This window comes from Antrostomus carolinensis, unplaced genomic scaffold (assembly GCF_000700745.2).
Source record: "Antrostomus carolinensis isolate BGI_N321 unplaced genomic scaffold, ASM70074v2 scaffold15237, whole genome shotgun sequence".
Taxonomy (NCBI): Eukaryota; Metazoa; Chordata; class Aves; order Caprimulgiformes; family Caprimulgidae; genus Antrostomus; species Antrostomus carolinensis.
The window spans coordinates 59,139-73,389 of NW_010328174.1; the positions used below are offsets into that span (position 1 = coordinate 59,139).

The 14,251-nt window shown below is 34.2% G+C and overlaps 1 protein-coding gene across 1 annotated transcript in view; it reads right to left on the minus strand.

The window, feature by feature from the left end:
• Positions 1 to 1,763: 1,763 nt before the first annotated feature.
• The window catches only part of LOC104528227 (adhesion G protein-coupled receptor A2-like), a gene marked incomplete at its 3' end in the record, with an annotated part of 108,221 nt that continues 95,733 nt past the window's right edge, over positions 1,764 to 14,251 (minus strand). The window contains exons 8-11 of the mRNA XM_010172165.1: positions 10,784 to 10,982; positions 9,305 to 9,454; positions 6,765 to 6,926; positions 1,764 to 1,979 (exon numbers count right to left, since the gene is read on the minus strand). Of these exons, the coding sequence (XP_010170467.1) occupies positions 1,764 to 1,979; positions 6,765 to 6,926; positions 9,305 to 9,454; positions 10,784 to 10,982 (727 nt within the window). The remainder of the gene's footprint in view (positions 1,980 to 6,764; positions 6,927 to 9,304; positions 9,455 to 10,783; positions 10,983 to 14,251) is intronic.

A 14,251-nucleotide genomic window follows, 5' to 3' on the forward strand; every position in this document is an offset into this window, starting at 1 on the left:
CTACAGATCATTCTATTAAACAATGAAGAAATGCAACCCATTTCAGAACAAAGTAAAGGAGTGCTTGGCCTAAAGGTTTCAGAGAACAACAATGAATTAAAACATCTTGCTTTTTAGGATTAAGTTAAATGAATATTTTCAGTCTGTTTATTCATATAAAACATTTAAAACCTGAGTACACTTTAGTATTAAAACCTAAAGCCATGAAACTAACGTTTAGCTGAATCTATAATCTCCTGTATTATGTTGTTACAATATTTACAAATTCACATACAGGTGATAAATAGTGATCCACCTAATAAAGTAACTTTTGTCAGAATATATATCACATACTCCAAAACTGCTTTGCATGGTAATAAGTTTACTTTCTTTCTCTTATCTTCTTTCTTTGTGTGGTCAGCAGAGTATCCCTTCTGTCCCTTTTTATTGTGACATTCTGCCAACATTTTAGAAAGGGGCTTCATATAAATATTCTAACTTACTGTGTGTATTTGACATATGGATGGTGATAGGAGAGATGAGAAATTTGCATTTATGGTAGAAAGGAAAAAGACATCATTACTTGACCATAAAACTTTCAAGAGATTCATTTACTAGAAATGTTGGTACTCAGTTTTTGAAGTAATAAAAAATATATTCTTAGAGCTGATAAAGGAAACTTTTGAATTCAGTTAGTCTCATGCATATTTCTATATTGATAATGCTTTCCCATATATTGCACAGTGTTCCAGGGTTGCTTCTTGCAGAAATCTTGTATCTTTCACGTTTCTGACATTTAGTTTTCACGTTATGCTTGTCAAACTAAACTCTTTCCAAAGACAACTTTCTCTTTTGTACAGAGAGACCTGATAACAGTGTCCACAGAAGAAATTAACTCCATTGCAGGAAACAAATTAACCTATTCTTCCATTATTAAGATGACTCCTTTTTACTAGAAGATCCCGAGAGCACAAACTATACGTCACTGACTGCATAGTCCATACAGAAGATTAAAATGCATAAAAGAGAAAGGAACTTAAATCAAAATACCTTCAAAGTTCAATAAACTAGTAATATTGTCCTGAAAAGTATCATTTTGTCATAGTATTTCAAGAAACAAGCCTATTAAACTGAGATTCAGTTGAAGGATAACACATATTCAACTCCTCAATACTTAAGTTTAATAACATGATCAGTCAAATGCAAAATTCCATTTCCTGCTAGATCAAAATTTAATTGTTCCACTTCATTATTTGATAATAACTGTGCATTCTATTAAAAGGCTTATTTATTACTGTTTTTCTTCAGCTACTACTCAAAAACTCCAATGTAGCACTCTCCTTCTGTTTAAAGTTCAGAAGATAGAGAATGTAATATCATTTTGTGGAAGTAAAGGTAATTTCCCTAAAAAAATATATGTTTCCAATGTAAAAATCCCCCAAGAGCATCTCATTAAAACAAATATTTCCAAATTACTTTGAAGAGATTGCTTACACATAGCAAAGTTCGCAGAACTGGACCCAGAGATAGAAAGAACAAGACATTTACTTATTTCTATTCACATTCTGCATTCCATCTGATTACATTAACGGAATATCCATTAGCACAACAAAATATGCTACACCCAATACACCAGTTCTAGGCCACTTACATGTTGAAATTATTAACCAGTTTACAATGCTAACAACACATAAAATAGACATTCCAAATCAGTATTCTGCTTAAATGTACTACTGAAAACACACTGAAATAGATAAGTTATATTCATGATTGTGTTGACTTACCCTGGTAGAATAATTCACCAAAGATCCATTCAGATTACCAGTGTTGCACTTGAAATTCAAATGTTGATCAGGATGGTGATTTGTTTCCCAGCTTCCCAAATCATGCACTACTAATTTGTCAGAATTTGCAGATATTTTCTGGAAGGCAGTGCAAGTCATTCCTGTGAAACTAGATGGCTTAATCATAAAGGCCTCCAGAGCAATATTATGAGATACCTGTGGAAACATTGAGAAGCAGGTAAGTTGCTAACTCACTAACCATAATTACATTATTATATGTGCATTGTATATTTACTGTATATACTTTATAAAGGATTGTGCACACACATGCTTCCATAGATATTCATAGGGTAAGAAAGAAAATGGAACTTTTTGGAAAAAACTGATCTAGAATTCTACAATGGCATAGTGGGCTTGCTTGAATCTTCTTTAGGAATATATCAGTTTATCTCAGCTATATCAGTTATTATTACATCAGTTTTGCAATTGTGTCATTATCACCTTCAACAGGATCAATCCTGATTTAAAGCAATACAGTGATAAAGTGAATTAGCAACAGCAGTAACAGGAATTATTTTAAAAATTAACAAGGATGTGCTTGTACCTCAGAAATGAAACAGAAAGATGCTTAGCTATTTGGTGGATGGACTGGTTTTTTACAGGTCATACTCCATTAGAATATTGAACATGACTATATGGTTCAATATACCACATTATAGGTCTTTGGCCTACCCATTACTGAGGTGATGTGTCTAGATGGAAACTGTAGCACAGTGCAGAGATATGCAACTCTGCACTTAAACTAGTACATTTCTTTCAGCACAGTCCTGTGCATGTGATAAATAGCTCATGTTATAATCAAGTTGACTAGCTTAGACTGGCACCACACTGATGGGATGATATGATTTCTGCTTCCAGTCATAGATTTTTTAGGGATCTGTAAGTGTATGTATTTTGCACATTGATTGCAATGTAAAGATACATGACTTAAACCATGAACTAGCAGGTTTATCAGAAGGACAAATGTATAAACATGGCAGTTTTACATATATTTTATGTAGTATTTTGCTTCTGTTAGGCAAGCTAGTGATACAGAAGTACCTTAAATCAATCTAGTAACAACTGGTGTGAATCCTTCTGAATTTGGGGCATCATGAGTTGCACTGACATGAAATGACTCCATCAAAGAAAATCACATTAATTCACACTAATAAATGAATCTAAAGAAAATGTTTTGCATAAAAACATAAGGTCAGGATAGAAGGTAGCTTAACTGTGTAAAAGTCATGGTATCAGACAAATTAAATCTTAGCATGAGACAGTGCATGGTTTGCTGGTCCTCTTTTGAACTTATGAAAAGGTTTTCAAATGCAACTTCTTCAGTCACTGATGATTCTGCATATGTCCAAAATGAAAGTACTGAAATCTCATTAAGCAATTTATCTTACTTTTTGTCAAAATTAGATAAGCTTTCAGTATTTTTTTATACTTTTTATATAAAAGTAATATATATTACTTTTAAAGTAGAAGTAGCCTAAAGATTCTTTTGAGTTGTTTCTAAATTCCTAAAACACCCCTTTTTAAAATTAAATTTCCACCTCTACTGTCCTTGCCTGAAGGTGATTTTTTCCTACACATAAAAAATATGCCAAAGATCATTAAGAATCAAATAAGTTTTGTATTAAAGATCCAATGGCTGTTTATTGAAAAGTCCTAAAACCTGAAACTCGGTTTACCTGTGTAATTTTTTGTACCATCTGCAGGTAGCCTTTCAAGAAGTTAAAAAAATTACTGCTTGCATAATACTTTTATCCATATCATGGGAATCAAGCTACATGACTCACTTAAAACTCCTGTGTGGTTAACATGTTTTCCTTAATTTTGGGAAAAGACATTTAATTATTCATAACTCCAAGTTTCCTGGTGTAGAATGGGCATAATACTAGTTCCCTATCTCACATTTGTGGGGTGATGGTGAACAAGATGTTCACTAGATAATGTTGTAATGAGGAGTCAAGTGATTTCACAAGTGAGCCCTATTTTTGAAATTTTTAATATTAAATTCTTCAAACACCTGGGGTTTTCCGCTCCCTAAACATACCTGTAAAGGCCTGACAATGTTCAAACAGTGTGAACATGCCATTCTCAGCATATAGAAACAGATGGGTAAAATGCAAGGTAAAACAGTGTTTATTATGTAGGATTTTAAAATGAGCTACAAAATGGATGCAGATTAACTCAGAGCAAAATTATCCATGGAAACAAGCCACAGTCAGACACATGTTATGAAAAGCCACAAGCTAATCTTGTCTCCAAGCAGTACAGATATAGAAAATGATAATTTAGTGTCCATTTCCTAAGCCTCAGCTAAAGGCACCACCCAGCAGAAGGACCAAAGGGGATTGTTACCTGGGTAAGCCGAGAGCAGTGCCAAAGGCTGCAAAGACTGAGAGCACAAAAAGCCACACTGCAATTAGCCTAAAATATTCTGACAGTCTCACCAGCTGGAAAATTAAATGAAAATTCTTCAGGGGTGGATTTGAAAACTACTGCACGTGCCTGAGACAGGACGATTGAGCTAAGTTTCAGCAGCAGCAGGAAGTCTTCCTTTTCAAACTGCACATCTGACATGTATACACAGAAATAAAAGAAAAGCAAAAGCAAAGAAGAGTCTCAGAACGATACTGAAGGGAAATTAATCTGGGGGTGCTGAGGGATACAGATACCTTCCCTTTGGCCCAGTGTCAAGCTGAAGCTCCTCCAAGGCCTCACTAGGGCTCCATGGAGGCTGCGTCACAGCCTGGTCACCAGCTCTGTTGCCCCAGGCCCACCACTGATGTGGGGACCAGCCTCCTTGCCATGGCCTGAAGTGGTTACCATCACCAGGCCTGACCCTCACCCTGATCTGCAGCCTCGCATTCCCCGCTTGGTGCCATCACCACCACTGAGGATGTGTCCCATGGGCTGGGGCTGCCCCATGGGCTGGGGCTGCCCCTGGCTGCCCCCGGCCTGCCCTGCCCCCTGGCTGGGGAGGCCTTGGTCCTTGTGGCATCTTCACAAGAACCTTTTGTCTATATGACTTCTCTAAGATTTTAAATACCATACAGCAGAGTAACATCTTCTTTGTTTTACTGTTATCTGATCATTAAATGAAACATTAGCTATATCATATTTTATATTTGTATATATGAAGTTATCTAGTATTTGAAAGAACTGGCCGTTCTTTCTGCAGTGTGTTTTGTATGCCATTGGACAGCAAGGGAGACTTAAGATCTAAACAAAGGTATCTATCCTGGCATTTTTCTGACCTTGAACTTAAGTCATTCCACAACCTCATGGAACTGGAAAAACATTTTTATTTCCCAAAAATGATGTAGAGTAACAGTCATGGCTCCCAAGTATCTTTCTAATGCACAGGGAAAAGAGTCACGCATATGTTATAGAACTGACACGGTTTACAGAGGTTCCTTTTTTTCAGTGGCTACCTAAGCTTTGCGGTTTTTACTTTTGTTGTTTAAAATAAAGAAAGCAGGTGCAATTTCTGCAAGACAGTTTGCTGGCTGGCCTCCCAAAGGAACAGAAGTGTTTGCCATTGCATGAGATGACACCAGAAAAACTCCACAGCTTTGTTTATTTACAAATTGCACTCAATAGTAAACTAATTCTCCTACAGAAAACTATATGAAACAAAAAGATAAAGCACAGCAAAAAGTGACACAGATCTACATTTGAGTACATAGAATGACTGTTTACAGTAATGTCAACAGCTTCCTGAAGCAGTGATGAGAAAAAAAAATAACCTTTGGCATTTGACATTTAAAATAAATGTAAGTATAAAGCAATAGAGCCTCCCTAGTTATCACATTGCAAAATACTTATAAAAGGGACATTATTGTCTCTATGTATTTAATATAAATAAATAATTTTTTTTTCAAATCTTATTCTTTTATGTAAATGGCTATTAAATTTTTAAAACTTCCTTTAGAAAACACTTCGTATTTTTGTCTTTGTTTAAAAGACTGCTTTTCTAAAAATATATAGTAAAGGAACTAGGGCCATTATGCTATTTGGCTCAACCTATAATTCAGCTCAGTCTATAATTATTTTTTTTTTTTTATTTTTATATCTTATTGCTGTAATTGAAACTAACACTGAACTCACTTTTAAATAGTGTGTTCATGTAAATGCAGTGGACAACTGAGAAAAAGATAAAGGTTGTTTAAAATCAAGCAAGCAATCAAACTAACCCAAGGCTTTGAAATATTTATCTAAAATTCTAAAAGGACAAGTTTCAAGCTTCTAATTTAGATGCTTTCCTATTATTTAGATATTGAAACTAGCAAAAAGACAGTTTCTCAGTGTCCAAATGACAACCCCTCAGTAACTAAGTGAAAAATTCATGTAGGTGGAGGCCAAGGGATAAGAACAATTATTTTATACTGCTACAGTTTGCTTCTAGAAAAACTAAAACTAACCACAGATTAGTAATCTTTATGACACGATACACCTTTTTTGCTCATTTTCTAATTGCTCTAAGCAAATATTGTCTAGAATCCTCTCTGAAAGGCATGCTCAAATCTTTAAACAAGGGAGCATGTTGTCTTTTCTCTTATTAAAAATTTCACTCACTCAGTGTGGACCTTTCAAAATAAACACATACTATAGTGGCAAGAAAAATAGAAACTGAGTGAATAGTAAGAACACTAGCAAGATAGTGTTGTGAACAGTCTATTGTAAGAATAAATACAATAAATCAAAGCCAAGAAAAAACACTTTTTAATACCATCAGTGACAGACAAAAAAATATTTTTGTCTTCTAAATAGAATCTAGGAGAAGAAAAAAAATCACAGAATCCAAGTACATCTACAAAAATTGGCTATGCTGTGTATCTGGCTTACACAATCTCACTTCTCTATATTATAGTTGGTTGTAAAAACTGTGAAGAAAAATTATATTTTAAAAATAAATTTTGAAAAAAGCTTTGTAATTTTATGAAATACCTTTGATAGAACTTGAATATTGCTGGTCAGTGTTTGACTTGCAATGTGTTCCACGCATCTTACAATCCTGGTGCAGGCTTTGTCTTCCTTTTGAGCCATCCACAACACATGGTCATCAACCAACATTATATTGCTGGCAATTTCAATAAGAGCATCCCCAATCTGAAAGAGAAAAAAACAAACAAAACCTCAAAAATGGTATTGTTTGGAAAATGCACCAAAATAGGGCAAAAGTATACAAGAGTACAGCTGAAAGCAGGCATCCTATTTCTCTTGGTAACCATCATTCAAAGACAGTTTTGACTCTATTAAGTAAATTAAATGGGCTGAAAAACAAAGACCAAGAAAGAAAAGTGCTGCTCACTTCAAGGAAAAGCTTTTTTATTCATAGTTTTAAAGCTTATCGTCAAGATACAGCACAAAAATGGATTCTCTCATTGGGTGCTAAATGGAATCCCAGAATTATCACCCTCTTTCTTAAACTAATTAAAATTGACCACACCTTTCTAAAGAACTGCCTCATGTTTAATCAAACGAACTTTGGGATTAAAAAAAAAAAAAAAAGAAAAAGAAAAAAAAAAGAGGGAAAATATATTTGAAAGACAACTTTGTTACAGACATAGTAGTGTAAATTTGAGATATAACTCAGGTGTTGATACACATATATATATTCTTATTGGCCATAAAGTGTGGGCTTATAGCTTTGGATTTTTTAATTCACTCTTGCGGCTAACTCAAAGTGATAAATCTTTGTTTTGCCAGATGACATTTTGCAGATTTTGGTAAGTGTGTTTCAAATTTCTATTAATATATTACATTTAGAAAGAATAAACATCACTGTGAATATTTTTTGGTGATTATTTCAAATTTGGGCTCATACATGTACATCTTCCTGGCAAAAAGTTGTAGTATATTGCAAATATGTCCCAGTGCAGCTGCTGACGCTATATTGTTTGAGAGGCAAACCATCATATGGGACAAAGTACCACTAACTTGTATAAAAATGAATATTCCTGTGCTGACTGGGAGAGGTACTCTCCAGAGAGGATGTACTGAAACTCTACTAGTTTAGCTAAAATGGTTTTTAAATTATTTTGATAAATCACAGAAAACCTCTGTGTATATATTTGCATTAATTTTTAATGGGTTTATATAACTGTAGTTTTAGCTGCTAGTCAATTCCAAACTAATACACCTTTGTTCATATGTTGCCTTGTATGAAATGAAGTTCAATCCTATTCGTAACTACATGAGTGCAGCTTCATGTGTGAAACTACTGATGCTTTAACTTCGCATGTCTTTTTGTACCTTATGAGAGAAAGCAAATAAATAGGTGGTAAATAAAGAGCTCAATGAATGAGGAACCTACTTAGTAAACTTGAGAGAGAGAAAAAAGTGTAAAGTTCAAAATAGAAGAAGTACACAGAGACAAATTAGCAGAAATGTTCTAAATTATGAAAACAATAAGGGATTATGAAGTAAGAGATACAGAGATAAGTGATGGAGATAGAGATGTTTTGATACAGAAAACCTGAAATTGAAACCTATTTGAAAGGTGGAAGAAATCAATTAAAAGATTAGAGACAGCACTGTTTTAATGCATAATGCATCAGCTGCTAGAAAAACAAAGAGCCTTTATGGATAAATCCAACTGGGTTTTTTGGATGGCAAATTTTTGTTTTGTCAAGAAGCAGTAAGATTTTATCAGGATTTTGAGCCAAAATACAGTTGTAGCTTTGAAATATGATTCTTGGAGAGCACTTAATAACACACTTTAGGTCTGGCGTATGATGATGAAATTGAAGTTGGAGGCTTTCTCAAATTGGCACTAAAATGTTAACTGTTACAATCCCCAGAGCCAGAATGGAATGAACATTGCCAACCCAAAGAAAACAAATGTTTTAATGATAGCTATCATGTATACAAAAATTACACATTATGAATTTTTTATGCAAGCAGTTACTCTAAAAATTAACAGTAAAACTATGATGAACATAGCTGTTCTCTATAAACACCTATTTTTCCCATAGGGTTTGCATAACTCTCTGATTAGATTTCCCTGTTAAAATTCCATCCATTATGCTAAAAGTTTCTGTAGAAAGTTGTACTTAAAGACAGATTTTCTTCTCTTTACATGAAGTGACATATGCTTTCAAAACTCAGTGAAAAGCTCTCAGTGAAATAGAGAAAACAAGCATGTATAACTCCAGTGGCCAGACAGAAAGGCATCTTGAGTTCATTCTAATATGTTAGACATGGTAGAAATTAAAATGAAAAATAAAATTAAAGAAGTGGCTTACTGAAAACCAATTTTTATTCCTAAACAGCAACACCTTTGTCAGTCAGATGAGATGGCTTACTTGTCCTTTTTGGCACAAAGAAACATATCGCAGTATATGCAGAACATTTGCAATCAGAAAACCAGCAATCAATTTTAGAAGCTACTCTTCAGTGTGTGCCTGCATACATTAAGAACAGGCACATATGTGAAGACTTCACTTCTAAGTGATACTTTTTTCACGATAGAGAAGATATCTTACATCTTCAACTTCATCCACGAAGACAATTAACTTTTCCATTATATAAGCCAAATATATTACATCCATTTTATCTGCAAAGTGGGAAGCACCTCTTGTGTAGGCTGTCAGCTGGCGGGAAAATTCAAGAACGGTTGTCAAATTGATGTGCATCTGAAAATACATCGGAATTGTTAGATGTAATAAATCAGCTAGCTTCGTTCTCTTTTAAAAAATACATCCATTTGTATAATGCTCGCTATAATTTCACATGGGGTTATATGCATCAGTAGTACCATGCACATAAATTTCAGGGGCGTATGAATGTATCTTCAGCATTAGGTTTTATATATCATTGCTGTTATGTAAACACACCACCACAAGCAGCCAACAAATTTTGAAGATTTTTATCTACTTTTTATAATAAAGAGTGTAACTGGCCTTGTAAAATATTATACCAATCTACTAAACTTGCCTTGCCTATATCTTTAGATCATCATGACAACAACGCTATCAGTAGGCATTCTTATATACAGTGGTGCACAGCGGATAACAAGGGACAATGGCAGTAAGTTGAAAGAAGTTCAGACTGGTTATGAAGAAAATCTTTTCTGCCACAAGGACAGTCAGACATTTGAACAGGTTACTGCCAGAGGCTGTGCAGCCTCCAGGCTCAGAGCTTTTAAAGACCTGATTGATTAAAGCCCTGAGAAACCTGGCCTAAACTCATTGCTTACCTTGCTTTGAGCAGGAGAATGGACTGGATTCTAGAGACTTTCCTTCCAAACAGAATTATTTTATTACCCCATTGGCTTTCCTAACATAGTAATTATTCTTCTTTAAGTATGAACACATCTGAAAACAAACTTCCCATGGTGTTATCTACCACTACTGATTGGGAAGAAATGACCAAGGAAACTGAAAGTGGTAAAAGTTAGTATGGCAGTTACAGGTCTCTGCCACCCTCCATGTTTTTCCCTGTTATGCTCTTTTTTTCCTATTGATTTATATCCATTTACTTTTTTATGTCATTCTCCCTTTTACTTGTCCACAAGAAACCATTTAAGAACTGTCTTTTTAGAAGACACCAAAAAGGCATTCTAAAGTAGGCTTCGTTTCTGCAGCTCTTTTAAATATATTACGGACAATGGCAATGAGGAAAGGCACTTCAGCTGACAAAACTCTGATACAGGATTTCAAGAGAATTAATGAGGGGAGAGATAATGAAGGAGCTGAAATGAAGTACTGATCACCCTGCCAACATTACTAATGGTCACCTAGACTCCAGGCACTCAGAGAAAAAAAAAAACAAATTAAAATAAGGGCAATAAATGCTGTACACTTGTTCCTACTGCAACTTCAATTACCAAACACATTGTCTTTCCAGTAAAACATTTTGTTAAAGTCCAGCTATCTCAAACTTGTGGCTGAACAGACATTTTCTTGTGAGCTATTCAATAAAAACAGTACTAGAGAAAGGAAGCTCTGTTTTTCATACATTACCTGACTAAAAGCATGAAGAACTTGAGTTACTTCTTGTGAATAAGGACATTCAGAATAGTTTTCTTCATCCCAGCGTCCAGTTCGATTACATTTACGCCACGCCTTAGACTCTCCTGCACCATTGTGAAAGGCAATCGAGTTAAATGAATACTGGAGACAGGGATGGTAAGCAGTTATCCCAGCCAAAGTTTTGGGCCATCTATGGATGGACGACACGAGAATAAAAAATTACAACATGAAACTTCTTATTCAAAGGCAATTTACAATATAGCAGCAATATGCAGAATATATGAGAAAAAAGACTATTTTAAATTTTACCTCATTATGTTCTTTAATGAATTACTTTGTTTCCTCGGAAAATGTCAAAATTATACAGGTTTAAGTCTGGCTGGTCACACAATAATTCTGCATTAATTTCAGGAAGGCGTTTGGTGTTAAGGAAAAATATATGGATGATATTTTCCCTACATTCATCTTTGCCACTTGCACAAAGCAGAGCAGGAAGTCCATAAAGTAAAAAAAACCCAACCTATTACCAGATGCTGTAAAAGGTAAATGCTCAAAATGTACAAGACAAACTTTACTTTGCATTTTGACCCAACACTACAAAGCTCTCTCTGCCATAACATCTCAAAAAGCAAAAATCCCCAAATGTATCAGAAACCAATAAACAAAATTTCAGCAGAGATTATGTCTCATGGAGGAGGGAGCTAGCCCATGAAAATTAACTATTTTGGTATATATTATCTATGTCCTGTGATTCCAAAACAGGCTTTGAAAGCAAACTATAATTCAAGAATTGCCAGAATTGTTCTATTTTGCACATGGGTCTATTACACAACACTCTTTTTCAGTATATCTGCTGCATTACCTAGAATGGTACAATTGGGTTCTGTTTCCTTTGATACCAAATCCATTGCCATTTCCAGGCAAGTATGGACAGGTAATTGTGAGAAATCAAACAAAACCAGAAGCGTAACATCAGAAAGTCAGCATGTCTGAAAATGATGTGCTTCTTACTTTAATTGTGCTGATGTAATCACTGAACCCAACCAATCATAAAAATATTCTACCTGACAGTGAAGCCACACATTGACAATCAAACTTTGCTCAAACATACATATTAACCCCTCTTAGTGATACATTGCAGATCCACTTGGACATTGTTACACAATATGCTGACAGGTTTTGAGCTATGTTTTCCTCATTTCAAACAGAGAAAAAGTAAGAAGAAAAATATTTTTATGTATAGCTAACTGACACTGGAATAATTCATTTTGTGATGTAAAAAGAGTTGATGCAAAATAAAACATGAAAGGAGCTTCACAAAAATTGATGTACAATAGGATACTCTCCTTTTGCCTCTGTGCTGAAATGTTATTTTTAGTAAAACATCTGCATTAATGCAACTGGGCCACTCTTACCTCAAAAGTAAAGCTAAAGAGACAATTCTGAAACTAGTATTATCACAGCAGCAGAATCTAGCCTTTACGAATAGAAATGATAGCACATAATAATGTTACCATTTGTATTTCAAAACTATCTTACAGAGTGCTGGAAAACAAAATATGAGGAAAAATATGGCCGTCATAGAGAAAAACTCCTAGTACATAAAGCCAGTTCATTCTGACTCACAGTGCCTAATTCTTACTGCAGCTGTGCAATTATAAATACCACCTAGGCTGGTCAACTGAAAGAACCACACTTCCCTAACAGTTAATGCTTTTTCCCTTTTTTTGCCCAATAAAAGAACTGTTCTTTCCAGCTTTGCTTTTGTGCTTCAATTCTTTTTACTTACATACTTGCTATGTTACCAAAATTTCAAAGACCTTTGTAAGAGAAATTACTGGTGTGATAGCTGCATCTCTGAGGATAAACCTTTGGAACAATTTCAAGTGCTAATGCTGAGTTTAAGCCTGATAATTTCTTTATAATTTAAAATTCATTCCCTCAAATGCCAAAAGAACCTATGGACTCAGCATCCCTTTGATATAAATTTTTAAAATAAATTTATATGGATTTCTAGGAAGATGATCAACAGGGAGTGAAATGGGCACTCCTGTTCTTTTGATTTATATAAAACGACAAAAATGCCCCTGGTGTTAGTTTGTGCAGTCCATAGAATATATATATATTTGTTTATGAAGAAAATGATGTCATTTTATGGCAAGAACATGAACTTCATAAAATTGTCATCTCAAAGATTCAGTATGTGTTTTCTGATAGGAAGTATTTATATTTTAAAAGATCTAATTAAAATTCATTTAAGCACGTTCCACTATGAGAAAATAAAACGGCATCTTTTGTGATGACAGAAGTATCTATAGCTGAGATTCTCAAAGATCTCTAATGGATTTTAATCCATATGTACAGATTAAATATGTATATGAATATATATTCAGCAAATGTGGTATACTCACTGGAACTGAGGTTAACGCATAATAAAATAGCTTCATAGTAAAGAGAAAACAGATTATGTGAGTTGGTTTTTCCACTTCTTCCTAATTCATTCCTTTATTTTTATTCAAACACAAGAAATAGTAGTAAAAGGCATTTGAAAAAGTTTTAAAGGTAACTTAGAAATGAAGAGAGGCTTTCAGGTCAGAAGTATTTGCAGAAAGCTCTGGTGTTTAAGAAAAGCTTCCTCTCTTGTCTGCTTTTCCTCTCATAAACTATTCAAGCTGAATTCTTATTATAATTCACTTGGTAACAAATTACCTTCTTGATTTCTCAATGGAAATGCCATCATACATCAATGTTATTGTCAAGCAGCTAATTATATTTTGTTTAAGAGCTTTATGCATATCATTGAAGTATTTTAGAGCTAACCAAAAACAATACCAAATCCTACAGAATCCTTAACTCTTTTTTTTTTTTTTTGTTTATGGAGATTAAAATTTTTAAAAACCCACCAGCATATATAGGTAAAAGTAGATGAAGCAAAAATTAAATTTAGACAAAAAAAATTGTGCAGACTCTAAAATTCAGATAACAGGACGGATATGTTTTCTAATCATATGATATATTGGTGAAACTCTGTGTCCTTAAACTCCCCAAACAATCTATTTGTTTTACTAAGCAGTTTTCCTTGCTACTTTAATTCTCTTCAGTGAAATATTTTACTAACAGTTTCATGTTATTTGTTACTTCTCAGCTGAACAAAACCAGCAGAACGGGAACAGATTAGTAACATACTGAAGATTTAATCTTCTGATGCTTTAATGCAGTGTTATCATATTCCGTAATTTAGAAAAGACCAAGAACAATTTTTAACCCTCTCTCATTTAGCTGTAAAGAGCCTGCATCTTTTGAAATCTTCTATAATCTCACACTGAGGAATTAGAAGAAAGATTATCTGACTTTCACAAACTACTGCTGCTCTTGAGGCTCTAGCTGCCATTTCCCATAAAAATCACACAGTGCTCCTCCTTCCTACTGTATTACTTAAAAATGACAATTAATATAAGT